The 27,258-nt window shown below is 57.9% G+C and overlaps 4 protein-coding genes across 4 annotated transcripts; 1 reads left to right on the top strand and 3 right to left on the bottom strand.

Annotated features, from left to right (window-relative positions):
- Nucleotides 1-2,553: 2,553 nt before the first annotated feature.
- Nucleotides 2,554-5,339, bottom strand: SMAGP (small cell adhesion glycoprotein). The gene is made up of 3 exons (XM_054295227.1): nt 5,309-5,339; nt 5,143-5,217; nt 2,554-2,717 (listed from the first exon to the last, which is right to left on the bottom strand). The coding sequence occupies exons 1-3, from the start codon at nt 5,337-5,339 to the stop codon at nt 2,554-2,556; spliced, it is 270 nt and encodes an 89-aa protein (XP_054151202.1).
- A 5,005-nt stretch (nt 5,340-10,344) lies between these two features.
- BIN2 (bridging integrator 2) lies at nt 10,345-16,735 on the bottom strand. Its single transcript, XM_054295201.1, has 11 exons — nt 16,658-16,735; nt 15,193-15,273; nt 15,045-15,099; nt 13,771-13,865; nt 13,584-13,679; nt 13,394-13,501; nt 13,223-13,308; nt 12,171-12,246; nt 11,803-11,885; nt 10,737-11,544; nt 10,345-10,452 (listed from the first exon to the last, which is right to left on the bottom strand). The coding sequence occupies exons 1-11, from the start codon at nt 16,733-16,735 to the stop codon at nt 10,345-10,347; spliced, it is 1,674 nt and encodes a 557-aa protein (XP_054151176.1).
- A 1,423-nt stretch (nt 16,736-18,158) lies between these two features.
- Nucleotides 18,159-19,988, top strand: LOC128950319 (chymotrypsin-like elastase family member 1). The gene is made up of 8 exons (XM_054295200.1): nt 18,159-18,198; nt 18,290-18,372; nt 18,467-18,567; nt 18,823-18,948; nt 19,033-19,169; nt 19,491-19,636; nt 19,723-19,872; nt 19,971-19,988. Exons 1-8 carry the CDS (start codon nt 18,159-18,161, stop codon nt 19,986-19,988), a joined length of 801 nt encoding a protein of 266 aa, XP_054151175.1.
- Nucleotides 19,989-24,317: 4,329 nt separating this feature from the next.
- Nucleotides 24,318-26,147, bottom strand: CELA1 (chymotrypsin like elastase 1). Its single transcript, XM_054295199.1, has 8 exons — nt 26,108-26,147; nt 25,934-26,016; nt 25,739-25,839; nt 25,358-25,483; nt 25,137-25,273; nt 24,670-24,815; nt 24,434-24,583; nt 24,318-24,335 (listed from the first exon to the last, which is right to left on the bottom strand). The coding sequence occupies exons 1-8, from the start codon at nt 26,145-26,147 to the stop codon at nt 24,318-24,320; spliced, it is 801 nt and encodes a 266-aa protein (XP_054151174.1).
- Between the last annotated feature and the right edge of the window lie 1,111 nt (nt 26,148-27,258).

Genomic DNA, 27,258 nt, shown 5'->3' with positions numbered 1-27,258 from the left:
TCTGTCCTGGCATTTCTTTGAACCCCCTCCCAATAATTTTGGATTTTTTGCACTTCAACTCCAATCAAAGCCATGAGCGGTGCCAGGGCCGCGCTGCCGCTCCCGTGGGATCCTCCCACTTCCAGCTAGAGCCGGGTTTAATTAATGCTTAATTAGCAAACGCTTGGTTTTAACTCGAACCTGGTCTTTTATCACCCGAATTCCTTAAATCCGAGAGGCTGTTTGCATCTGTGCCGGGATGGGAACGCCCAAATCCCTTGGGTTCCCTCTTTAGGGTCGGGATGGTTTGGGGATTATCAATGGGGTTATCAATGAGGTGTAAATTGGTGGTTTATGGAGGAATTGTTGTGAATGGGATGTTTGTAAATGGATTTTTATGAATGGGGCGGTTGTAAATGGATTTTTATGAATGGAGTGGTTGTAGGTGGGTTTTATGAATGGGGTATTTGTGAATGGGTTTATCAATGGGTTTATCAATGCATTGATAACCAAACCTCCACAAGCTTGGGAGGAGCTCTTCAGGGATCCTCAATCGGGTGTTTTTCTTCCTTTTGGTTATTACTTGATGAAGAAAGAGCTCAGATTCGCTTTTATTTTATCTTAAATATTTCACTTTAATCCGAATCTGTGTTCTGTGTGTGTGTGACCACCCCTGACTGTTCCCGAGCTCGGCTCTCGGACTCTCTGTGCTGCACTGAACTTGTGGATTTTTATACTAAAAACCAAAAATAAAATAAAGATTATTTTGAAAATTTAAGTGAAGTGACAAATTTCTGTTGGGCCTCTGAGAACCCCTTTGGCTGCTGCCAGCTGGGGTTTCCTCACTTCTTTCCTTTTTCCTGCTGTGTTGGGAACTTCCTCTTAATATTTTTTTAGGGAGTATTTGGGGTTTTTCCTGCTCTCGGCACCCACATATTCCTTCCAGGGCTGGCTTCATAAATTAAGGAAGAAAAAAAAACACAAACCAAAAAAAATCAGTCTGTAGATCCTCAGCTTTAGGCAGAAGCCCAGCTCCAGGGAATTTAGGAAGATCAGAAACTCCAGGGGATTCAGGCAGATCCCAACTCCAGGATATTTAGGCAGAACCTCAGCCCCAGGGAATTCAGGCAGGTTTCTAATTTAGGTGGATCCCCAAATCCAGGGAATTTAGGGAGAGCCCCAAAGCCAGGAAATGCAGGTAGAGCCCCAGGGAATTTAGGGAGATCACAAGCTCCATGAGATTCAGGCAGATCCCAGCTCCAGGATATTTAGACAGAACTCCTACCTCAGGGAATTTAGGCAGGTTTTCAATTTAGGTGGATCCCCAAATCCAAGGAATTTAGGCAGAGCCCCAAAGCCAGGAAATGCAGGTAAAGCCCCTAAATCCCTCCAGGGAATTGAGGCAGATCCCACTTAGGAAGATCCCCAACCTCCAAAACATTTCAGCAGATCCTCAGCTCTGGGATATTTCAGTGCATCCCCAACTCCAGGAAGTTTGAGTAGATCCCTGATTCCAGGGAATTCAGGTAGCATCCTAACTCCTGAAAATTCATAGAGGTCTCCGTCTCCAGGGAATTTTCGTAAAGCACAAGCTCCAGGATATTTAGGCAGAACCCCAGGGGATTTAGGCAGGTTTCCAATTTAGGTGGATCCCCAAATCCAGGGAATTTAGGCAGAACCCCGAAGCCAGGAAATGCAGGTAGAGCCACAAATCCAGGGGATTGAGGCAGATCCCACTTAGGAAGATCCCCAACCTCCAAAATATTTCAGCAGATCCTCAGCTCTGGGATATTTCAGTGGATTCCCAACTCCAGGAAACTTGAGCAGCTCCCTGATGCCAGGGAATTCAGGTAGCATCCTAACTCCTGAAAATTCACATAGGCCTCCATCTCCAGGGAATTTAGAGAGATCACAAGTTCCATGAGATTCAGGCAGATCCCAGCTCCAGGATATTTAGGCAGAACCTCAGCCCCAGGGGATTTAGGCAGTTTCTAATTTAAATGGATCCTCAAATCCAGGGAATTTAGGCAGAGCCCCAAAGCCAGGAAATGCAGGTAGAGCCCCAAATCCAGGGGATGTAGGCAGATCCCACTTAGGAAGATCCTCCACCTCCAAAAAATTTCGGCAGATCCTGAGCTCTGGGATATTTCAGTGCATCCCCAACTCCAGGAAATTTGGGCAGATCCCCAATGCCAGAGAATTCAGGTAATATCCTAACTCCTGAAAATTCACGTAGACCCACAGCTCCAGGGAATTTAGGCAGAACCCCAACCCCAGGGAATTTAGGCAGGTTTCCAATTTAGGTGGATCCCCAAATCCAGGGAATTTAGGCAGAACCCCAAAGTCAGGAAATGCAGGTAGAGCCCCAGCTCCAGGGGATTGAGGCAGATCCCACTTCTCCAAAAAATGTCAGCATATCCTCAGCTCTGGGATATTTCAGTGCATTCCCAACTCCAGGAAATTTGGGCAGATTCCTGATGTCAGGGAATTCAGGTAATATCCTAACTCCTGAAAATTCACATAGGCTTCAATCTCCAGGGAATTTCGGGATCTGTGTGGATCCCAGACCTGTCCTTAGATGAAATATTCCTCCTTGTCCTTGGCCGGAGGCTCCTCCCTCGGGGTGGTGTCGGGCTCGGGCTGCTCGTAGGTGAGGTAGGAGCCCTGGTTCCGGTACAGGTAAATCCCAGTCACCACCAGCACGGTCAGCAGGGTCAGGAACACCAGGGTGATCACCACTGCAGGGCAAGCAGGTGTGACAGGTGAATTGGAATAATTACCAATATTGCCAGATGGGATGTGCCTGAGCTTGTCTGGCCCTGGGTGCTGAACCAAACAGAGGGAACTGTGGTGATTTCACCCCAGAGACACCTTTGGCCGGCGGGGTGTGTGGTGTGTTGCAGACATCTTTTATGAAAAATCCTTTCTTTAGGATTTTTTCCTCTTGAGAAGCTGAGAGGCTTCAAGAACAAAATGTAAACAATGATTATCTGCTGCTGTGGAATGCAACAGGTGGATCTGTGATTCGTCTCATGTGGTTGTTTCTAATTAATGGCCAATCACAGTGAGCTGGCTCAGACCCTGTCTGAGCCACAAACCTTTGTTATCACACTTTTGTATTCTATTCTTAGCCAGCCTTCTGATGAAATCCTTTCTTCTATTCTTTTAGTATAGTTTTAGTGTAATATATATCATAAAACAATAAATCAAGCCTTCTGAAACATGGAGTCAGATCCTCATCTCTTCCCTCATCCAAGAGCCCCTGTGAACACGATCACAGCCCAGGGCTCTGCTGCCCAGTCTGGGCAGGAGCCTCGGAGCCCCAACTCCAGATCCCACAGCTCCATCCCAGCCTAGAAAGGCTCCAAGAGGGAAAACGTTTGGCCATTCAGGCTGGGATTTTGGTGCATATCGCTGTAATCTCATCAGAGGTGCGAGGAATTGTGGATTTGTCTTTCTAAACAAGCTGTGGGTCTGGTGATGGATGAAACCAGCACTGGGAGATAAAAGAAACAATGGGAAGGATTCCACTGATTGATGAATGGAAAAAGAGATTTGCTCTTACAAATAAACTGTAGGTTTGCTGATAAATGAAATAAGACATTGAAAGATGAAAGAAACAATGGGGAAGGAAAACCCCTAAATTCCATAAGAATTAAAAATGAAAAGGGAGGGTTGTATGTTAGAGGGGAATCTTTGGTATCAGGTGTTCTGGGGAGTCTGAACCTCTCAAGCACCCCAGAAATGGGGAAAGAGAGAGGGAAATACAGCCAGGAAATTGGGATAAAAAGGAGGCTGCATCCTCCAAAATTCGGAGAGACCCCAGGCAATGCCCCATTGCCTCTCCCTTCATTGGAATAAAGCAAAAGGGCTTCTCTGGCTCCTTTTTGGACACAGCCTCTGGTGTTTGTGGATGAATTCTCCTGACACAGGGAATTTCCCAAACCCTCCTTTGGTATGCCAGGATTTTCATCAGGTGAGTTTACTGTAGCCTCAGCAGGAATTTATACATATCATCCATTACAGGCTACAGTAATCTCACCTGTGAAAATCCTGGCACACCAAAGGAGACTTTGGGAAATTCCCTGTGATGAGATTACAGCGATATGCACCAAAATCCCAGCCTGAATGAAACGTTGCTTCCACAGGATTATTCCTCTGACCAAACCCCAGCAATGTGCATTCGATGTGCACCATCAATAAGATAGAGAGTTATCTCCTAGAATGTATTTTGCAGGAGATTGTTCTCTAACAAGGTGAATTATTTACCATTTTTGGAGAAACTCTCAGCAAGAGCGGCAACAAGAAAGGAAAAACTACATGAAGATGCTAAAAGGATAAGATGAATGATAAGAAAGCAAGAAACCCTTGGAGCTTAGAAATTAATAAAAAGACTTTATGAAAGTTTTCTGTGGGTGATGCCCAGAGGAGAGGAGCCAGAGTGCCCCCCCTGTGTCACCCAACCTGGTTCTGCTCTGATCTGAGCTTTGCTTGTGGCCTTTTTACCATTGTATTTTAATTATGGAATAAATTCTCCTTATTAATCAAATTAGCTAATTCATTTACAACATAGCCTGTAATCGATGATATGGATAAATTCATGCTGAGGCCACAATAATCTCACCTGATGAAAATCCTGGCACACCAAAGGAGGGTTTGGGAAATTCCCTGTGATGAGATTACAGCGATATGCACCAAAATCCCGGCCTGAATGAAATGTTGATTCCACAGGATTATTCCTCTCACCAAACCCCAGCAATGTGCATTCGATGTGCACCATCAATAAGATAAATCTGTGTCTCCTAGAATCGATATTGCAGGAGATTTCCCTCTAACAAGGTGAATTATTTACCAGTTTTGGGAAACTCTCAGCAAGAAAGGAAAACCTACATGAAGATGCTAAAAAGATAAGATCAATGATAAGAAAGTAAGAAACCCTCGGATGCTGGAAATGTATAAAAAGACTTTGTGAGAGTTTTCTGTGGGTGATGCCCAGAGGAGAGGAGCCAGAGTGCCCCCCCTGTCTCACCCAGCTTGGTTCTGCTCTGATCTGAGCTTTGCTTGTGGCCTTTTTACCATTGTATTTTAATTCTGGGATAAATTCTCCTTATTAATCAAATTGTTTAGTTAATTTATAACTGAGCCGGAGCAGCCCGGCCTCACCTGCGATCACGGCGGTGTCGGCCTCCTCATGGCCGGGGGGCGTGGGAGCCTTCCTCAGGTACGGCGTGGTCGGGTCTTCCTCGGCACAGGGAGAGAGGGGGGTCAGGGAGGGCTGAGCGGGGGGAGAAGGTGGGGAGAGCCCGGAGGAGCCGCTCCAGGTGCTCACCTGAGCTCAGGTGGGGCCGATCTCCCTCCATGGCATCGGCGCCTTCCAGGGGAAGGGTTGGGGTCCTTCGGAGCTGCCAAAAACAGCGACAAAAGCGGTGAATTCCCGCTCAGTGCCTCATCAGCTGTGCTCAGGTGGGGATAAGATCCCTCCTTCCAGTGAGTGAGGCTCCGGGTTCCTTCGGAGGTGCCAAAAATAGCGATAAAAGCTATTTTTGGGTGAATTCCCACTCAGTGCCCCATCACCTGTGCTCAGGTGGGGCTGAGATCCCTCCTTCCAGGTGAGGCTCCGGGTTCCTTCGGAATTACCAAAAATAGCGATAAAAGTCGCGATTTCCTCCCAAACCACCCCAAAACTTGCAGCACGAGGGGGGTGGCGCAGCACCAGTAACGCACTGGAATTACTGGGGCTGGGGTCGCAGCCGGGACAGGGAAGAGCCAGCCCCTGGCTGGATTCACTCCCAGATTTTGAGAGCTTCAAAGCGCCTGAAAGTCCTTGAAAATGCCCAAAATGCGGGGCCGGAGCTCGGGAATTGCCCGCCCCACCTTGGCCGTGTCCGATGGGGACCCCCGGGCCCCCCGAATGTCCCGGCCGTGGCTCCGGGGCCGGGCGGCTCCGGGCGCGGGGGTTCCGTGACTCAGCGCGGTCGGAGCGAATCCGATCCCGTTTGTTTGGGGCTTTTTTTTTAAAAAAAGAGGAAATCGAGCGGCGGGAGCGGGGCAGGAGCGGGGCGGGGCCACGGCCGGGCCGGGAATTGGGGTTGGGGGGGAATCGCGAATTGGGGCTGGGGGAGCACCGGGAGTTAAGGTTGGGGGGAGGTGGGAATTGGGTCTGGGGGAGCCCCTGGAGTTAGGGCTGGGGGCGCACCGGGAACTGGGGCATCCCGAATTTGGATTAGGGGAGCCCTGGGAGTTGGGGCTGGGGGAGCCGGGAATTGGGACTGGGAAGAGGCAGGAATTGAGTCTGGGGGCGCCGGGAATTGGGTCTGGGGGCGCCAAGAACTGGGTCTGAGGGAGAGCCGGGAATTGGGGCTGGGGCACCCCGGGAATTTGGTTTGGGGGAGCCCCAGGAATTGGATCTAGGGGGAGGCTGGAATTGGGGCTGGGGGCGCTGGGAGTTAAGGTTGGAGGGAGGCAGGAATTTGGTTTTGGGGAGCCGCGGGAATTTGGTTTAGGGAAGTTGGGAATTGGGTCTGGGGGAGCCCCGGGAACTGGGTCTAGGGACCAGCCGGGAATTGAGGCTGGGGGAGCTCTGGGAATTGGGTCTAGGGCGCCGGGAACTGAGGCTGGGGAGCCGGGAAATTGGTTTAGAGGAGCTGGGAACTGGGTCTGGGGGAGGCGGGAATTGGGTCTGGGGGTGCCGGGAATTTAGTTTGGGGGAACCCCGGGATTTGGGGCTGGAGGAGACGGGAATTTGGTTTAGGGGAGCTGGGAATTGGGGCTGGAGGAGTCCCCCAGGAATTTGGTTTGGGAAGCCCCGGGAGTTGGGTCTGGGGGTGCCGGGAATTGAGTCTGGGGTCCCCGGGAGCTCGGGCCGTGCCCGTTCCCCTCCCGCAGGGCTCAGGGAGGGCGGGACCCGAGCAGGCAAAGCCCGGCTCGGGCTGGCAGCAGCCGCTCCTTAAACTCAGTTTTACTGAAAATCAGCTCCGCTTTAAACCCAGCTGTACTTTAAACCCGTTTTTGCTTTAAACCCGGTTTTGCTGTAAGAACAGTTCTGCTTTAAAACCTTGCTTTACTTTAAGCTTGTTTCACTTTAAACTTTGTTTTGCATTAAACCTTGTTTTGTTTTAAACCCAGCTTTGCTTGAAACCAGACTCGCCTTTAATCCAAATTTCGTGTTAAACCCGATTTTTTCTTAAACCCAGCTTTGCTTTAAACCCAGCTTTGCATTAGACCCGATTTTATTTCCAGCACAATTTTTCTTTAAACCTGATTTTACTTCAGTCCAGTCCTATGTTAAACCCAGCTTTTCTTTAAACTTAGTTTTGCTTTAAACTCATTTTGCTTTAAACTCAATTTCACTCTAAGTCCAGCTTTTCATTAAACCCAGCTTTGAATTAAACCTGATTTTGCCTTAAAACCAGCTTTCCTTTAAACCGAGTTTGCTTTAGACACGATTTTACTTTAAACACACATTTGCATTACATCCACAGCTGCTTTAATCCCAGCTTTGTTTTAAACTCGGTTTTGCTTTAAACCCAACTTTGAATGACACCAAGTTGTGCTTTAAACAGTTTCGTTTTCAATTCAGTTTTACTTTAAACCCAACTTTGAATTACACCAAGTTTTGCTTTAAACAATTTCATTTTCATTTCGGTTTTGCCTTAAACCCGGTTTTGCTTTAACCCAGCCCCTCATTAAGCCCAGCTTTGCTGTCGAGCTTACCCAGCAGAGCTCTCCGGGCCTTTCCCAAAGCCAACCTCGCCCTTCCCACGGAGCAGCTGCTGCTCCCGGGCGGCTTCGGAGCCAAAACTGGGATTAAATTCCCCAAAATAAACCGGGGTTTAAGAGAAGAATAGGAAAAGGCGCTGCTGGGTGGAACAGGGGCTGGGCTGAGCTTTGGGAAAGGTTTATTGGGAAGAGTTTGGCATTGCCAGTGAGGAATGCAAACCAGTTCTGGGCCCCAGCACCCCAAAAACGCAACCCTGGTACCCACAAAACGCAACCCTGGGACCCACAGAGCCCGAGGATTGGAGTGCTGGGACTCAGCAAAGGTTTAACCCGAATTTATCTGAGGGAAGGGTTTGATTTCCATCCAACCACGCGTGGTGGTGGAAGGGGAGCTCCTCCTGCTCTCTCCAGGACAGGGATGCTCCCCACGGATCGCTCCCTGCGGGAAGGCCCCGGTGCTTCCCAAAACCCCGGAATTTCTGGCAGTGCCAGGCCGGGATCCAGCCCGGAAGGAGGGGGCTGGCAGCCGCAGTGAATCATTCCCATCCGAATGCATTCAAATGTGTTTTTACAGCAGGCTTGTGAAAAACTCCTCATCTTCCTCATTCCTGCGCTCCGGCCGAGCGGCTCCAGAGCCGTTCCCAAGGGAAACCCTGCCCCGCGCGGCTGCTCTGATCCTAAAAACTCCTTCCAGGAGCGCCGGGGATGCAGCTCCTCCATCCCTATCCCCATCCCCATTCCCGGTGCCTGGACGACGGGAGGAACAAACCGTCCCTATAGATTTGTTAGGGGTGCTCGGCAGCGCCTTTATAGCCTCCCCATTCCCATCCCCATCCCCGTTCCTGGTGCCTGGAGGACGGGAGGAGCAAACCGTCCCTGTAGATTTTTTAGGGGTGCTTGGGAGCGCCTTTACAGCCCCCCTATCCCCATTCCCGATGCCTGGAGGACGGGAGAGGAGCAAACCGTCCCTAGAGATTTTTAGGTGTGCTTGGCAGCGCCTTTCCAGCCCCTCCATTCCCTTTCCGTGCCCGTTCCCAGAGCCTGGATGACGGGAGAGGAGCAAATCATCCCTACAGATTTTTAGGGGTGCTTGGCAGGGCCTTTACAGCCCCCTTATCCCCATCCCCGTTCCCAGAGCCTGGATGACGAGAGAGGAACAAACCGTCCCTAGAGATTTGTTAGGGGTGCTTGGGGAGCACCTTTACAACCCCTCCATTCCCATCCCTATCCCCATTCCCGTTCCCGGTGCCTGGATGACGGGAGAGGAACAAACCGTCCCTAGAGATTTTTTAGACTTTTTAGGGGTGCTCGGCAGCACCTCCATTCTCTTTCCCAGATTTGTTAGGGGTTCTTGGCAGCGCCTTTACGGCCCCTCAATTCCCATCCCTATCCCCATTCCCAGTGCCTGGATGACCGGAGAGGAACAAACCGCCCCTACAGATTTTTAGGGGTGCTTGGGAGCACCTTTACAGCCCCCCTATTCCCATTCCCATCCCAATTCCCAGAACCTGGATGACGGGAGAGGAACAAACTGTCCCTACAGATTTTTAGGGGTGCTCGGCAGCGCCTTTACAGGCCCCCTATCACCATTCCCATCCCCGTTCCCAGAGCCTGGATGACATGAGAGGAACAAACTGTCCCTACAGATTTTGAGGTGTGCTCGGCAGCGCCTTTCCAGCCCCTCCATTCCCATTCCCGGCGGATGGAGGATGGGATCACCAAACCATCCCCCCAGGCTTCTTTCGGGGTGCTCCGCAGCCCCTTTACAGCCGCCCCTTCCCCTCCCCAGCGGGTGGATTGCGGGATTTGCTGCTTGCCCTCGTTTCTTGTCCCTCACCTCGGGATGATCCCCTGAGAGCAGCACTTTGCTCCCGCTGTTTCCCCCTCAGCTTTCCTGCCGGATTTCCTGCTTTCAGCCTCTCCCTGTGGCAGGATCCGGCCTTTTCCTCCCCTCCCACCCCAAATCCAGCTGGAAAACGCCCGGCCGAGCCCCGACATTCCGGCTTCACCCCGGACCGGCCGCACAGCCCGTCCCTCACTGTAGGTGCCACCGTGTCCGAATCCCTGCGACTGGGATTTGCCTCCTGAAGCCCCCCAGGATCGGGAATTTCGGGGGAAGGGACATCCCGGGATCCAATTCCCACTCCTGCAGCTCTTACCTGCCGGCACCATGTGCGGCTCCAGGTGAAGGCGTTGCCCTGTTCCTACCTCACCTTTCCAGTTCGGCTGGAATGAGGATGAACCTCCCCAGGATCCCTCCCCCGTTTAACCCCTCGCTGGCTGCGAGGCAAATCCATCATCGCGGAGATTTGGGGAATTTTTGGATCACGGGAGGGGAAAATTGGGAGTGTTTTGGGGTTTTTTGGCATGACAGCGAATTTTCCGGGAGCTGGTGGAACAGGTTCGACGCCTTTTCCCTGAATCACGGGCGCTGGAGCGGGGCAGAGCTTGACAACCCCCAACCTCCCCCCCCCTACACCCCTCAGCCACCCCAAATCCACCCGTGGGGTCCCCCCGGACCCCTCCGCAATCCCAGATGGAGATTTGGGATTTTTCCACCTTTTCCATCTTTATTTCGGACGGAATGGGGGCTGGGAAATACTTTCTGGGGAACGAATCTGGGGAAGAAGCCGCATTTCCCTGGGATCAGAGGGCGCTGAGGAACTCGGGGGGATCCTGGGGGGGGTCTGCAGCACCTGAGGGGTCCCGGCTCGTGTCCTGGCTCTTGTCCTGCTCCGGTGTCCCGGAACAGCCCTGGGAGAGACACGGTGGCGGTGGCACTGGCACCTCGTGGTTCTGTTGAATCCCACCCAAAAGGGACCGAGCCCCCCGCCTGTGGCACCCGCCTGGGTTGGGGGTCCGGGGGGGCTCCGGCGACGCGGGAGGGGCAGGTCCGGCCCCACCTGCGGCACAGGGTGTCCCACGGGCTGGCTTTGTCCCCGGGTCCCCACATCCCTCCCGGGTGTCCCCAGCCCTGGGTGCGTTCCTCGCTCCCACCCCGGCGTCCCCCAGAACTTTCCCCCCTGAGCTCTGCTCACCTCTGGCTCGGCATCCGCCGCCTCCGCGCTGCCCCCGCTGTCCCCGCGCTGTCCCCGCTCTCCGCCGAGCTGGCACGGCTCCCGGGGACACGCCGCGGGGCCGGGGACACGGCAGGGGACAGCTGAGGCGGGGGACACCGCGGGCCGCGCCCGACCCTCGGCGCTGGTGGCCGCGCTGTCCCCTGCCGTGCCCGCCGCTGTCCCCGGCGCTGCTGACAGCGTGCCAGCGGCCTGGGCGATGGCCTCGGATAAAATCAGTGACGCCAGCGAGGTGGCGATGCCCTCGACCCCTCCCCGCGCCCCGCTGTCACCCCCCGGCTCCGCGGCTGTCGCCGGTGGCTCCGGACCGGGGGACAGAGAGTCGGGGTCGGAGATGGGCTCAGGGGACTCCTCGGTGGACACCGACCCTGTCACCGCTGTCACCTCCTCTGGGGGCTCCTCGGTGGACACCGACCCTGTCACCGATGTCGCCTGCTCCGAGGGCTCCTTGTCGCGGACGGGACCGGGCTCCGTCGTCCCCTCGCTGGACACCGACCCTGTCACCGCTGTCCCCTGCTCCGCGCTCTCCTCGCTGGACACCGAGGCCGTGTCCAGGGAGCCGCCGCTGGCGGGGGAAGCCGGGGGGGGTCCGGGGGACACAGCCCCCGGCTCCGCGGGGCCGGCGCTGTCGGTGTCGGTGTCGGTGGCGGCGCTGTCCCCGCCGGGGGACGCCGGTGTCACCTCCGCGTCCAGCACGGGCGCCTTGTCCGGGCAGGGGAACATGGCCGGGGGGCTCACGGGGGCGGAGATGACCAGAGAGCGGCGATTGCTGGGGGCGAGGGGGACAGAGGGGTTCAGCTTGGGGTTCATCCTTGGGGTGTCACCGTCCCAGCTTGCAGGGGGCGCTTCCCCACCCAGCAGGACCCCGATAATGCCCCAGGCCCACCAAGAAGCAACTCCAGCCCATCTTTGGCAGGCGCCCGCCCACCCCAAGACTGTGGGACCGGAACCTCCATCACATATGTGGGGGCTGGGGGGCGAAATGTCCCCTTGACCCCCCCTGTCCCCTCATCTCCCCGGGGGTTACCTGGGGACACCTTTGATGATGAACACCTTGCTCGAGTGCTGTTTCTCCAGTTTGCTCATCACCTCGTACAGGTCCCGGTTGAGCTGGAGGGGAGGTGGGGACACAGAAACATTTCAGGGGGTGCCCCCAGGTGCCCCCCATCACCCGGGGGCTCAGCAGGGCCCCCAACACCTGGGGACACCCCGAACGCCCTCGGGCTGCTCTGAATGAATGAAGGAAATGAGGAGCAAGGACTCCAGAGGCGCGGGGAACAGCACAGGCATGGACACCTGGGGACACCCGGGGACACCTTGGGGACACCTGGGGACACTTGGGGATGCCTGGGGATGCCAGGTGGTGGGGGACGTGTTTTGGGGTGCCTTCCCCACCTTGCTCATCTCTTTGTAGAAGACGTCACGGAGGTTGGAGATGTTCTGGAAAACGGTGACGTAACAGGCGAGGCGGCTGCGGGGGACAGGGAGGGGTCTGGGGGTGCCCCACGGTGTCCCACGGAGGGGACACTGGAGGGGACATGGGAGGGGACATCGGAGGGGTCTGGGGTGCTCAGCCACCTCCCACCCGTCCCTCCCCCTGAGTCCCCAACTCCGTGGGCCCCACACGGAACGGGAATGTCCCCTCAGGGCCATCCCATGGATGTCACAGAGCTGCCAAGTCCCACTGTCACAGGGCCCCGTGGGCGATGTCCCCCAGGACCCCCGATGTGTCCCCAGGGCGGACTTTGAGGAGAGACCCCTGCAAGTTCTTTCCTGCATGGGAGGATCTCACCCAACCGATGGCACCCACGCCCAGCCCGTATCCCCCGGTCCCACGATGTCCCCCATCCTCTCTGTGTCCCCCAGCCCCACGATGTCCTCCGATCCCACAATGTGCCCCGTCCCTGCTGTGTCTCCTAGCCCCACGATGTCCCCCTGCCCCTGCCGTGTCTCTCAGCTCCACAATTTCCCCCAGCCCCACGATGTCCCCCACCTCTCTGGTCCGTGATGTCCCCAAGCCCTTGTGGTGTCCCCCAGCCCCATGATATCCCCAGCCTGACACCCTCCACGGTGACCTCTATTCCTGTGATGTCCCCCCATCCCTATTGTGTCCCCCAGCCCCTGCCATGTCCTCCCAGCCCCATGACATCCCCAGCCAGTATTTGGGGACATCACGGTGTCCCCCAGCCTGATGATATCCCCAGCCTGACTCCCCCCAAGGTGACCTCCAGCCCCATGATGTCCCCCCAGCCCCACGATGTCCTCCACCCTCTGGTCCATGATGTCCCCAAGCCCTTGCGGTGTCCCCCAGCCCCATGACATCCCCACCCTGACACCCTCCATAGTGACCTCCATCCCCGTGATGTCCCCAAATCCCCGCAGTGTCCCCCAGCCCCCTGCAGGTCCCCGAGCCCCCGCGGTGTCCCCAGGCCTGTGACAGCCCGTACCTGCCGTACAGGACGGGCAGCTCCTCCAGCAGGTCCCTGTTCAGCTCCTCGAACACCGCCTGGGCTCTATTGAACTCCTCCTCGGCCTGGGGGAGGGACGGGGGGGTCGTGGCGTTGTCCCCAGGGCCGGGGGACTGTCCCCAAGCGGGAGCTGTCCCGGGGAGTGCCAACCTTGGCGATTTTGGCCTCGTCCTTTTTCTTGGCGCTCTGCAGAGCCTCCAGGTGGTGCCGGGCGCTGTCGTAGTCCACGAGCTTTCGGCCCCGCTTGGCGATGCGCTCCTGGGGGGGGGAGGGGCAGGTGAGCCAGGACCCCCCCGTGCCCCCCCTGTCCCCAACCCCGCCCGACAGCACAAGGGGGCACCTTGAAGTCGCCGAACTGAGCCAGGTAATTCTCCATGAGCCGCAGGGCTTGGTCCACCAACTTGGCCTCGTAGTCCTCCCACAGGAGGTCATTGCTCTGGGGGGACAGGGACAGGGACAGCAGTGACAGCCGGGACCCTCGAGCCCCCCCGGGCTTCAAGGGGACCCTGGGGACACCCGAGGCTCACGTCGGCGATGGCCCGGAGCTCCTCGTGCCCGTCCCACTCAGGGCTGTAAATGTCCTGCAGCGTCTCGGCCACTCTGCGGGAGCTCTCGTGCATCACTGCGGGCACAGACACCCGGCATGACCCTTACCATTGTCATTATTATAATTATATTATCACCGTCATTATCGTTATCATTATCGTTATCATTATCACGATCATTGTCATTGTCATTATCACTATCACTATCACGATAATCATCATTATCATTATAATTGTCATTATCATTATTATAATTATGATTATCACTATCATTATAGTTATCATTATCGTTATCATTGTCATTATCATTATCATTACTATATTAATATTAACACTATCACTATCACTATCATGATATGATCATTGTCATTATCATTATCATTATCATTGTCATTATCATTATCACGATCACGATCATTATCACTATTTGTCATTGTCATTTAGTCCTGATCTTTAATAATTTATTCACTGCTGTCCGTTGTTGTTTATTAGCCCGGGTGTGTTATTATAAATTATTTATTGTCTCTATTATCCCACATATACACTATGTATAACATATGTATTATCTGTTATTCTATTTAATGTCTTATATAGAATATATATCCCATATATATTTATTATCTATTATCCCACATACAGTATTTACTATTATTATTTTATTAACATTATTAATAATAATTAATATAACATCGTTATATTATTATTCAAAATTATGAATATTAATACTATTTATTTATTACAAGTACTAGTATATTAATAGTATGTATTATTAAATATTATTTATTTATTAACATATTATTGTTTATTATTAATATTATTATTTAATATTTAATATAGTTTTAATATCTATTATTTTTATCTCTTCATTATCTCTCTATTATTTTTCTCTCTATCATGTTTATCTCTTTATTATCCCATATGTATTTAATACATAATGAGATGTAAAAATTTATATTGCATATGTCATATATGTAAGATATATAATATATATCTCATCTAGATTATCTATTATCTCATGTATAGTATTTTTATTAACTATTTTCTCTTTATTATCCATTCATACCTTACAATCTATTTATTCTCAATATTTATTTTTATTTATTCTTTCTTTTGATTTAATACCGATTTTTAATGAACAATCCATTTATTGTAGCATGCTTTATTTCCTCTGCTATTCCTGATTTATTATCCCGGTCCCGCCCCGGGTCCCTCCCTGTTCCCGGCTCTCCCGGGTCCATCCCGCGTCTGTTCCTCACCTCTCACGGCTCCCACGAACCCCTTGAGCTCCTTGTAGAGTTTGTGACCCTCGTTCTGCAAAACAGGGCAGTGAAGGGGGATCAGGGGGATCAGGACATGTCCCCAATGTCCCCAGTGTCCCCAGTGTCCCCGGTGTCCCCCTGTCACCTGCTGCAGCTGGAAGTTGTAGGCGCTCTGCTCGAACTGCTCATCTTTGGTTTCCACCGTTTTGCCCAATTTTTGCAAAACCTGTGATGGGGAGAGAGGGGAAGAGGCCCCTGCCAGACCCCGAGGGCCCCGGGCTGTGCCCCCTAAAACCCTCCTGAGGGGGGGCCGAGGAGCCAACGGGGCAGGATTGATGTGGAAATAAAAAATCTCACTGTGTTCCTCAGTGCTTTTATTTCTTTCAGGAAAATGGTGAATTTTTGGGTGCCAATCTGCCTCCCACCCTAAACCCTGTGGGTGCAGTCCATTCTCCCACCCTAAACCCCTCGGGTACAGTCCTGTGCACCCCAAAACACCCCAAGCCCCGACTGTGGGGCACAGGGGACACCATGAGGAGGATGAGGAGGCTGAAGGAGAGCTGAGAGGCTGCTCTGAGTGGGAGAGATTCAGGGTGTCCAGGCTGAACCTCCTGGGAAGAGGCTGAGTCTGGACTGGGGCAGCTTTGGGGTGTCCAGGAAGAGATTGAGCTCCCCTGGGAAGAGGCTGGGGCCAGGCATGAAGGAGTTTTGGGGTGCCCAGGAAGAAGGTGACCCTCTGGAAAATGACTGAAGCCAGATGGGGGGAAATTTAAGGTGTCCAAAAAGAGCCTGAACCCCCCAGAACAGCCTGGGCCAGGCAGGAGAGACTTTTTGGGTGCCCACAAACAGCTTGAACCCCACAGGAAGGGGCCAGGGCTGGGAGTGAGGAGCTTTGGGGTGTTCAGGAAGAGGCTGGGGCTGGGTCAGAGGGAGATTTGGGATGTCCAGGAAGAGGCTGGGTCCCCTGGGAACAGGCCAGGACCGGCTGGGAGGGAGATTTGCAGCGTGCAGGAAGCAGCCAGAGCCTGGCCCGGGATGATTGAGCCGTGGGAAAGCCAAATTTAGCGCCGAACCCCGGCCAGGAAACCCGGGAGGGTGAGGGTTTGAAAGGGGTCTTTGTGTCACCCCCAAAAGGGGAGTCACAGCTACTTTTAGGGGAGAGGAAAGGAAGGAGGCCCCCCCAAAAGCAGCTGAGAATTGTCCCGCTCGAGCCATTTCCGCAGCCCTTCCCCCTCGCTTCCTGTGCTGATCTCTCCAACTTTCCTGGGACCCCCGGCCACGCTGGGTCCTGCCGGGGACCCCCAGTGCCAGCCAGCCCAGGGACCCTGTGCCACCACCCTACAGCCCCCCCCATAACCCCTGCAAGGCGTTTTGGGTGGAGAACCCCCCACCATTAGAGAAGCCAAAGTGTCTCGGGGAGCTTTGGGAGATGCCATCCCCCAAACCCTTGGAGTAACGATGACACTGACCCAGAAACCCCCAAACTCCCACCCTGTGAGCACCCAAAGGTGCTGAGCTGCGCCCTTTGGGCCACCCCAGGAGCACTGAGGGGGGACAGAAGGACAAACCCAGCCACAGGTGGGGTGTGGGGGTGGGTGGCACCTCCGTACCTTCTCCTGGGCGCGGCTGAAGCGTTTCTGGACCTGCCTGGCGAAGAGCCCGGCGCTGCCGCCCCTGCCCTCGGCCATGGCCCCGGCGCGGCCCCAGAGTGGCCCCGCAGCTGCCGTTGGAGGCTTCGAGGGAGGAAGTTGGAGGCGAGGCCAGGCAGCATCCGCTGCGCGCCCCGGAACCCCCAAATCCCCAAAAGGCTCTTCTGGAACCCGGCCAGGCCACAGGGCTGGGGGGCCAAGGGGGATCCGGCTGGGAGGGAAACACAAGGAGCATCAGGGCAGCTCCTGGCCCTGTGCAGGACAAAAGGTCACTGACGACAAAACCCCAAAGTTCAAGGCTGTCAAAAGATCCGTGACCTCTCAAGTCATGGAGAGGTGGAAGGGACACACAAGGATGATAAAGGAAACCTGTTGGTTCTGCAAAGGACAACTCCAAAGATCCCCAAAATCCAGGAGTGTTGTCCAAGAGCTCCAAGATGTCCAGACTGGTGGAATAATGGATATCCTCAGGTGGAAAAGACCCACTGGGAACAAAGAACTGTGGAACATCTGGAGTTGGATAGGACACAAGTTTTGTGTCTAACACAGGACAATCCCCAAAATGTCAGTAATACACAAATCCCACTTTTTTAGCCCAAAATGAGTGTACAGCCCTTTGTGCCACAGCTGGGGGCTCAGCTTTGCCCTGGGGTGTCCCTGTGTGGGGTGGAGCTGTTGCCACAGTCCCTCGCTGTGTGCCCTTGGTGCTGATAGAACAAACATGGGATTACTTGGAAATTGTGTTCCTGGGAAGTTTCGTGTTTTCCTTGGAAATAAGTGCAGAACTGCAGCAGGTGCTTTTGATTTCCATCACTTTTTTTGACCTGGTTGACCCCATGACCGCTGTGATCCCAAATCACAGGGCCTGTGCCTTGAGGGCCAATGTTCCTCACCAAAACAATCTCCATTTGGAGTTCAAGGGATAAAAAATGACAGAGTTTGGGTAAAAATTCTAGGGTTTAATTCAAACCCTATCTCTGCTTCATTCTGCCCCAACATCATGCCCCAGGGAGCCCCAGCCCTGCTCCAGCGCTGGCTGTGCCGGGGGCTTGGGGAGGGGCTGAAGGTCGTGCCCTGTTTGTGCCTCGATTTCCCCATCCCGGTGCCAAAGTGGCTCCATCCAGGTGTTGGATCAAGCCCCGGGAACCATCCCACGAACCCAAGGCCCCGCAGAGCTGCAGCCAAAGCCTGCTGGGGCTGAGAGCGGGACCCAGTGGTGACACAGCTCGGGGACACGGGGACAGCAGGTGCCAGCGCAGGGCAGCGTCTCCCTGGGCTGCAGCGGCCAGGGGGGCTCGGGGTGCCCCTGGGCTGCCCGGGGACCGAGTGTGCTTTGGCACAGGGGCCAAGGCCGCTCGGCGGGGCCGCGGCACCTGCTGCCCTTCCCGCGCCGCCTCCCGCCGCCCCGTTAAAGCGCCCGGGGCCCGGCGCTCGGTCCCACCGCGGACAGCGCTCCACCATGATGCTGCAGCTCGTGCTCCTCGCCGCGCTCGCCCTGTGCGGTGAGTCCCGCCCGGAGCCTTCGGCCTCGGCACCCCCGAAAGCCGCCTTGAGCCAGGCCCGCCGGGACTGACGCCGTCCCTCTGTCCGCAGGGCGCTGCTCCGAGCTGGATCTCGATGGCATGCAGCGGGTGGTCGGCGGCACCGAGGCGCGCTCGCACTCCTGGCCCTCCCAGGTGGGTCGTGCCGGCGCGCCACGGCCGGGCCCGGGGCTCTGCCCGCGCCGGGACCCCGCGCTCAGCCCCGCGCCGTGTCTCGCCCCCTCCCCAGATCTCCCTGCAGTATTACTCCGGGGGCGGCTGGCACCACACCTGCGGGGGCTCCCTCATCCACAGGAACTGGGTGATGACCGCTGCCCACTGCGTCAGCAAGTGAGCGCCCCGGGGACCCCTCCTTCCCCTCGCCAAACCTCCTTTCCCCCAAAAACCCTTCCCAGCAGAAATTGCGGCTGCCCCAAGCCTCAGAGCGGCCGCCCTTGGGGGGCTTTTGGGCTCCTCCTTTTTGGCCGGGCCCCCGCGGGGCTGCTCCGGGAGCGTCCTGGTCCCGCTCGGAGCCTCCCGGAGCCGCTCCCGCTCGGGCTGCCCGCAGCTCGGCGCTGACGGAGCGTTTGTGCGCCTTGCCGCCAGTAACATGCAGTACCGCGTGGTGGCCGGCGAGCACAACCTCTACAGCAACGACGGCACCGAGCAGGTCTTCAGCGTCAGCAGGATCATCGTCCACCCCTACTACAACACCAACAACGTGGCCGCAGGGTAATGCCCGCGGGACGGGGGCTTGGGGGTGCCCGGCCGGAGTTTGGGGGGCTCCTTGTAACATCCTCTCCCTCCCGCCGGCAGCTACGACATCGCCCTGTTCCGCCTGAGCAGCTCGGCCACCCTGAACAGCGCCGTGCAGCTGGCCGTGCTGCCCCAGGAGGGCACCATCCTGCCCAACAACTACCCCTGCTACATCACGGGCTGGGGCCTGACCCGCAGTGAGTGACGGGCTGCCCCCGACCCGAATTGCCCCGGCACGGCCAACGGCGGCAGCCGCGGCAGCGCCCGGAGCCCGGCACGGCCCCGGGAGGCTCCGCTCGGGGCTGCGCTCGGGGCTCGCAGGCGCTGAGAGCCGGCCGGGGCCTTGCCGAGCCTCGGGGGGACGGCCGGGGCCGGAGGGGCTCGGGGGGACGGACGGGGCCGAGGGGCTCGGGGGGACGGACGGGGCCGCAGGGGCTCGCAGGGAGCCGCGGGCTCTGCTTTGGCCGGGCCGTTCCGGCGGCTCCGGGCCGGCGCTGACCGGCGCCCGCTCCCCGCAGCCAACGGGCAGCTGTCCAGCGTCCTGCTCCAGGCCCCGCTGCCCGTCGTGAGTTACCAGATCTGCTCCAGCGCGTCCTACTGGGGCTCCACCGTCAAGAACACCATGGTGTGCGCCGGAGGCGACGGCGTGCGCTCCGGCTGCCAGGTGCGCCCGCGGCCCCCGCGCTGCCCCCGCCGCCCCCGGCGCTGCTGCCCCCGCAGCCCCGGCTCACGCCGCTCCTTGCTCCGCAGGGCGATTCCGGCGGTCCCCTGCACTGCGCCGTCAACGGGCAGTACCAGGTGCACGGCGTCACCAGCTTCGTCTCCAGCCAGGGCTGCAACGTCGCCCGCAAACCCACCGTCTTCACCCGCGTCTCCGCCTACATCTCCTGGATCAACAGCGTAAGGCGGCCGGGCCGGGCCCAGCCCCGGCGCTCTCGGGGCTCCGCTGCGCCCGCCCCGGCCCCGCGCGGCTCAGCCCGGCCCTTCCTCCCTTCCAGGTCATCGCCCAGAACTGAGCCCAGCGGGACAAGCGCTCGCTGCCCCGAGCCCATGGACATCCCCTCGCTGCCCCGCGCCGCGCTCCGGGCTCCTCGCCCCCGAGCCGGCCTCAATAAAATCTCTCCTCCCGAAAGTCTCGGAGCCTCCGCGCTGCCTTTCCTCGCGTCCGCCCAACCTTCCTCCCCTCGCCCGCCATCCTCCTCCTCCCCAGCTCCCGCACCGGCCCTTCCCCGCCTCCTCCTCTTCCTCACTCCCCAGGGAACAGCCCTGCGGACCAGGAGCTGCCTCCGAGCTCTGGGGCAGCCCCAACCTCCGTGGGATGCTGGAAAAGGGGCAAACGCTGCAAAGCCCCTTCCTGGGCTCCAAGGCAATCGCCCCTTGGCAATGCGGTGGCACACGGAGCGTTCGTAGCAATCCCATCGGGATCTCCCCTGGCACTTGCTGCATTTCTCTTCCCCAAATTCCCTCCTTGCCAATGAGAGGTGTTGGATTCGGGGACTGCCACCCAGCTGCCTCAGCTGCGTCCTGGGGCTGTGCCACAACCCCCCAGCCTGGGGACACAACACCAGCACCAACGTGCCCCAAACACCCGGTTTGCACCCAAACAGACACTGCTGGGTGGATCTAGTGGCCGCTGGGAGTTCCCCTCAGCCCTGGGTCGTGTCCTGCTGAACAAAACACCCACGAGTGACAAGAGACCCTCCCAAAAACACCCTGGACACATCTGTGTGAGGTGGTGCCCACTTGAACACCTGATTTTGCGGGTCCCCTCTGTGGAGACGTGGGTTTTGGGGTGAAGGAGCCCATTCAGAACCTGGATCTGTAGGGGGTTGAGCTTGGGGGGGGTCTCACAAAGACAGAGATGGGGGCTGAGGACTCCCTGATCCAGGAACATTTGAGGGGCAGGAAGTGTCTGTCTGAGCCCCCAGATTTTGGGGATCCCCTCCATGGGGAGGTGGGGTTGGAGGAGAAGAAGCCCATTCGTGGATTTGGGGGTCTGAGCTTGGATGGACCCTCAGGGATGGAAATGGGGGTTCAGGCTCCCCAGCAGAAAAATCTGGGGAGGGCACAAACCCCCAAGTCCCTCGGGCCTGACGTCATCCTCAGACACAGGGGGACCCCCAAAGGGCAGGGTCCCCCACATTTCCTCCATCAGCCCTCATGAGGCCCCAGAACCACTCCCAACGGTTCAGCACCCCCAGCCTGGGGGGGCCGCGGGAGCAGTGGCTGTGCCTGGCACTGCTGAAGCCCCCAGGGCTGGGTCCAGTTCTGCCCCTCCCAGCAAGAAAAACACCCAGGGGCTGCAGAGTGTCCAGAGAAGGGAACAGAGATGGGGAAGGGGCTGGGGCAGCTGAGGGAGCTGGGAAAGGGGCTCAGCCTGGAGCAAAGGAGGCTCAGGGGGGGCCTTGTGGTTCTGCACAGCCACTGTCTCAACCTGACAAGAGGGGACAGCCGAGGGGTCGGGTTGTGCTCCAGGGAACAGGGACAGGAAGGGAGGGAATGGCCTCAGGCTGGGCCAGGAGAGGCTCAGGTTGGACATGAGGAGATGGACACAATCCCTCCCTTGGCTGGCTGTGGTCCCAGCCCTGGTTTCACACTGCAATCCCAAATGTCTCAAGGCCATTGATCCGCTGTGAAGTGACACCAGCACAGCCCCAGCTCAAGCCCCAGCTGGTGCCTCTGAGGATGAACCCTCGGGTTCATCCCCTCACAGTCCAAGAGTGCAACATTTGCTCCTCCTCACAAATCTTTGGCTTCTCCTGTCTCTCCCAGTGTCCCCCCTCCTGGCTGTACCACTGCTCTCCAAAGCATCAGCAAAGGGTCAGGAGCTCATGGCCTCTTGTATCACCCAGAGCTCAACTTTCGTCTCAGCCGCAAACTGAGCTGTTCCTTGACACACCAAGCACAGAATCCCTGGGGTGGGAAAAGCCCTCCCAGATCATCGAGTCCCAGCTGTGCCCAATCCCCACCTTGTCCCCAGCCCAGAGCTCTGAGCGCCACATCCAGTCCTTCCTTGGACACCTCCAGGGTCAGGCACCCCAAACCACCCTGGGTAGCCCCTGACAATGGCCAACCACCCTGTCCGTGTGTCTTAGGTGACAAGATGTGTCTGGGGATGTGCAATTTATTATCACCTGTCAGAGGTGGGGCAGTTATCTTCTGTTCATTGGGCAGTTTTCTTTATCTCTGCCACAACCAATCCTCCCTCCAGGAGATATATTTTGTTAATGAGCATTAATTATTAATTATCATCTGTTCATGGGCCATAAATTATTAATTATCTTCTGTTCATGGGCCAGTGAGTGTCCCTGCAGGGCTGATCCAATCCCAGCATCCCATGGGGAGATGCTCCACCCAGGGGAGGAGCCAAGCATTCCTACCTGGATACAATCTGACCCTGGGAACACCCCAGCAGCCTTTGCCCCCTGCATTCCCACAGGAGCAGCTTTCTGCTGCCCTGCATTGCCAGAGGGAGCCCAGGCCCATCTGCAGCAGCCCTGGAGCTGCAGACGAAAACTCCCCCCTTGTGCAGGATCCCTGCTGCAGCAGAGCCACAGCTGGCACTGCAGGAGGGCTGAGCCCCCATGGGATGGGGCTGGGACACCACCCTGGCATTCAGGGGATCAGCTCCTGTCCTCATTCTGGCTGTTATTTTCTATTACTGCTTTTTCATTTTGTTAAATTTTCCCTAATAAAGAACTGTTATTCCTATTCCCATATCTTTGCCTGAGAGCCCATTAATTTCAAAATTATAAAAATTTGGAGGCAGAGGGTTTCCATTTCAAGGGAGGCTCCTGCCTTCCTCAGCAGACACCTGGCTTTTCAAACTGAGGCCACCTCTCCTGGCCCAGCCTGAGGCCATTCCCTCCCCTCCTGTCCCTGTTCCCTGGAGCACAACCCGACCCCTCGGCTGTCCCCTCTTGTCAGGTTGAGACAGTGGCTGTGCAGAGCCACAAGGCCCCCCCTGAGCCTCCTTTGCTCCAGGCTGAGCCCCTTTCCCAGCTCCCTCAGCTGCCCCAGCCCCTTCCCCATCTCTGTTCCCTTCTCTGGACACTCTGCAGCCCCTGGGTGTTTTTCTTGCTGGGAGGGGCAGAACTGGACCCAGCCCTGGGGGCTTCAGCAGTGCCAGGCACAGCCACTGCTCCCGCGGCCCCCCCAGGCTGGGGGTGCTGAACCGTTGGGAGTGGTTCTGGGGCCTCATGAGGGCTGATGGAGGAAATGTGGGGGACCCTGCCCTTTGGGGGTCCCCCTGTGTCTGAGGATGACGTCAGGCCCGAGGGACTTGGGGGTTTGTGCCCTCCCCAGATTTTTCTGCTGGGGAGCCTGAACCCCCATTTCCATCCCTGAGGGTCCATCCAAGCTCAGACCCCCAAATCCACGAATGGGCTTCTTCTCCTCCAACCCCACCTCCCCATGGAGGGGATCCCCAAAATCTGGGGGCTCAGACAGACACTTCCTGCCCCTCAAATGTTCCTGGATCAGGGAGTCCTCAGCCCCCATCTCTGTCTTTGTGAGACCCCCCCCAAGCTCAACCCCCTACAGATCCAGGTTCTGAATGGGCTCCTTCACCCCAAAACCCACGTCTCCACAGAGGGGACCCGCAAAATCAGGTGTTCAAGTGGGCACCACCTCACACAGATGTGTCCAGGGTGTTTTTGGGAGGGTCTCTTGTCACTCGTGGGTGTTTTGTTCAGCAGGACACGACCCAGGGCTGAGGGGAACTCCCAGCGGCCACTAGATCCACCCAGCAGTGTCTGTTTGGGTGCAAACCGGGTGTTTGGGGCACGTTGGTGCTGGTGTTGTGTCCCCAGGCTGGGGGGTTGTGGCACAGCCCCAGGACGCAGCTGAGGCAGCTGGGTGGCAGTCCCCGAATCCAACACCTCTCATTGGCAAGGAGGGAATTTGGGGAAGAGAAATGCAGCAAGTGCCAGGGGAGATCCCGATGGGATTGCTACGAACGCTCCGTGTGCCACCGCATTGCCAAGGGGCGATTGCCTTGGAGCCCAGGAAGGGGCTTTGCAGCGTTTGCCCCTTTTCCAGCATCCCACGGAGGTTGGGGCTGCCCCAGAGCTCGGAGGCAGCTCCTGGTCCGCAGGGCTGTTCCCTGGGGAGTGAGGAAGAGGAGGAGGCGGGGAAGGGCCGGTGCGGGAGCTGGGGAGGAGGAGGATGGCGGGCGAGGGGAGGAAGGTTGGGCGGACGCGAGGAAAGGCAGCGCGGAGGCTCCGAGACTTTCGGGAGGAGAGATTTTATTGAGGCCGGCTCGGGGGCGAGGAGCCCGGAGCGCGGCGCGGGGCAGCGAGGGGATGTCCATGGGCTCGGGGCAGCGAGCGCTTGTCCCGCTGGGCTCAGTTCTGGGCGATGACCTGGAAGGGAGGAAGGGCCGGGCTGAGCCGCGCGGGGCCGGGGCGGGCGCAGCGGAGCCCCGAGAGCGCCGGGGCTGGGCCCGGCCCGGCCGCCTTACGCTGTTGATCCAGGAGATGTAGGCGGAGACGCGGGTGAAGACGGTGGGTTTGCGGGCGACGTTGCAGCCCTGGCTGGAGACGAAGCTGGTGACGCCGTGCACCTGGTACTGCCCGTTGACGGCGCAGTGCAGGGGACCGCCGGAATCGCCCTGCGGAGCAAGGAGCGGCGTGAGCCGGGGCTGCGGGGGCAGCAGCGCCGGGGGCGGCGGGGGCAGCGCGGGGGCCGCGGGCGCACCTGGCAGCCGGAGCGCACGCCGTCGCCTCCGGCGCACACCATGGTGTTCTTGACGGTGGAGCCCCAGTAGGACGCGCTGGAGCAGATCTGGTAACTCACGACGGGCAGCGGGGCCTGGAGCAGGACGCTGGACAGCTGCCCGTTGGCTGCGGGGAGCGGGCGCCGGTCAGCGCCGGCCCGGAGCCGCCGGAACGGCCCGGCCAAAGCAGAGCCCGCGGCTCCCTGCGAGCCCCTGCGGCCCCGTCCGTCCCCCCGAGCCCCTCGGCCCCGTCCGTCCCCCCGAGCCCCTCCGGCCCCGGCCGTCCCCCCGAGGCTCGGCAAGGCCCCGGCCGGCTCTCAGCGCCTGCGAGCCCCGAGCGCAGCCCCGAGCGGAGCCTCCCGGGGCCGTGCCGGGCTCCGGGCGCTGCCGCGGCTGCCGCCGTTGGCCGTGCCGGGGCAATTCGGGTCGGGGGCAGCCCGTCACTCACTGCGGGTCAGGCCCCAGCCCGTGATGTAGCAGGGGTAGTTGTTGGGCAGGATGGTGCCCTCCTGGGGCAGCACGGCCAGCTGCACGGCGCTGTTCAGGGTGGCCGAGCTGCTCAGGCGGAACAGGGCGATGTCGTAGCTGCCGGCGGGAGGGAGAGGATGTTACAAGGAGCCCCCCAAACTCCGGCCGGGCACCCCCAAGCCCCCGTCCCGCGGGCATTACCCTGCGGCCACGTTGTTGGTGTTGTAGTAGGGGTGGACGATGATCCTGCTGACGCTGAAGACCTGCTCGGTGCCGTCGTTGCTGTAGAGGTTGTGCTCGCCGGCCACCACGCGGTACTGCATGTTACTGGCGGCAAGGCGCACAAACGCTCCGTCAGCGCCGAGCTGCGGGCAGCCCGAGCGGGAGCGGCTCCGGGAGGCTCCGAGCGGGACCAGGACGCTCCCGGAGCAGCCCCGCGGGGGCCCGGCCAAAAAGGAGGAGCCCAAAAGCCCCCCAAGGGCGGCCGCTCTGAGGCTTGGGGCAGCCGCAATTTCTGCTGGGAAGGGTTTTTGGGGGAAAGGAGGTTTGGCGAGGGGAAGGAGGGGTCCCCGGGGCGCTCACTTGCTGACGCAGTGGGCAGCGGTCATCACCCAGTTCCTGTGGATGAGGGAGCCCCCGCAGGTGTGGTGCCAGCCGCCCCCGGAGTAATACTGCAGGGAGATCTGGGGAGGGGGCGAGACACGGCGCGGGGCTGAGCGCGGGGTCCCGGCGCGGGCAGAGCCCCGGGCCCGGCCGTGGCGCGCCGGCACGACCCACCTGGGAGGGCCAGGAGTGCGAGCGCGCCTCGGTGCCGCCGACCACCCGCTGCATGCCATCGAGATCCAGCTCGGAGCAGCGCCCTGCGGACAGAGGGACGGCGTCAGTCCCGGCGGGCCTGGCTCAAGGCGGCTTTCGGGGGTGCCGAGGCCGAAGGCTCCGGGCGGGACTCACCGCACAGGGCGAGCGCGGCGAGGAGCACGAGCTGCAGCATCATGGTGGAGCGCTGTCCGCGGTGGGACCGAGCGCCGGGCCCCGGGCGCTTTAACGGGGCGGCGGGAGGCGGCGCGGGAAGGGCAGCAGGTGCCGCGGCCCCGCCGAGCGGCCTTGGCCCCTGTGCCAAAGCACACTCGGTCCCCGGGCAGCCCAGGGGCACCCCGAGCCCCCCTGGCCGCTGCAGCCCAGGGAGACGCTGCCCTGCGCTGGCACCTGCTGTCCCCGTGTCCCCGAGCCGTGTCACCGCTGGGTCCCGCTCTCAGCCCCAGCAGGCTTTGGCTGCAGCTCTGCGGGGCCTTGGGTTCGTGGGATGGTTCCCGGGGCTTGATCCAACACCTGGATGGAGCCACTTTGGCACCGGGATGGGGAAATCGAGGCACAAACAGGGCACGACTGTCTGCCTCTTCCCAAGCCCCTGGCACAGCCAGCGCTGGAGCAGGGCCTGGCTCGGCCTCCTTGGGGCATGAGTTTGGGACAGAATGATGCAGAGCTACAATCTGAACGAAACCCTCGAGTTTTGGCCAAAACGCTGTCATTTTTTTTCCCTTGAACTCCAAATGGAGATTGTTTTGGTGAGGAACATTGGCCCTCAAGGCACAGGCTCTTTGATTTGGGATCACAGCGGTCATGGGGTCAACCAGGTCAAAAAAAGTGATGGAAATCAAAAGCACCTGCTGCAGTTCTGCCCTTATCTCCAAGAAAAACACGAAATTTCACAGGAACACCATCTCCAGATAATCCCATGTTTGTTCTATCAGCACCAAGGGCAGAAGGCGAGGGACAGTGGCAACGGCTCTGCCCCACACAGGGACACCCCAGGGCAAAGCTGATCCCCCAGCTGTGGCACAAAGGGCTGTACACTCATTTTGGGCTAAATAGGGAGTTCCTAGAACGAGAATTGTGAAGGATACAATGTGTGAGGAGCGTTGGGAGCTCAGAATGGCCAGAGACAGGATTTGTGTAAAATAAATCATCTCTTTATTTGAGGTTCAGTGTCTAGGACAGGTTCTCCCCACTTCTGCCATGTCCAGGAGGATTTTTCCCCACTGTAAATGATATGGCAACAAAAGTGACAGCTACACAAGTTGGGATAGACAAAAAATCTGGAA

The sequence above is a fragment of the Melozone crissalis genome, unplaced genomic scaffold, assembly GCF_028551555.1.
Source record: "Melozone crissalis strain CALT ecotype California unplaced genomic scaffold, PUWL_Pcris_2 ptg000537l_1, whole genome shotgun sequence".
NCBI lineage: Eukaryota > Metazoa > Chordata > Aves > Passeriformes > Passerellidae > Melozone > Melozone crissalis.
Note: the sequence above shows the minus strand (reverse complement) of the source record. Positions and strands in the feature narration are given on the sequence as shown.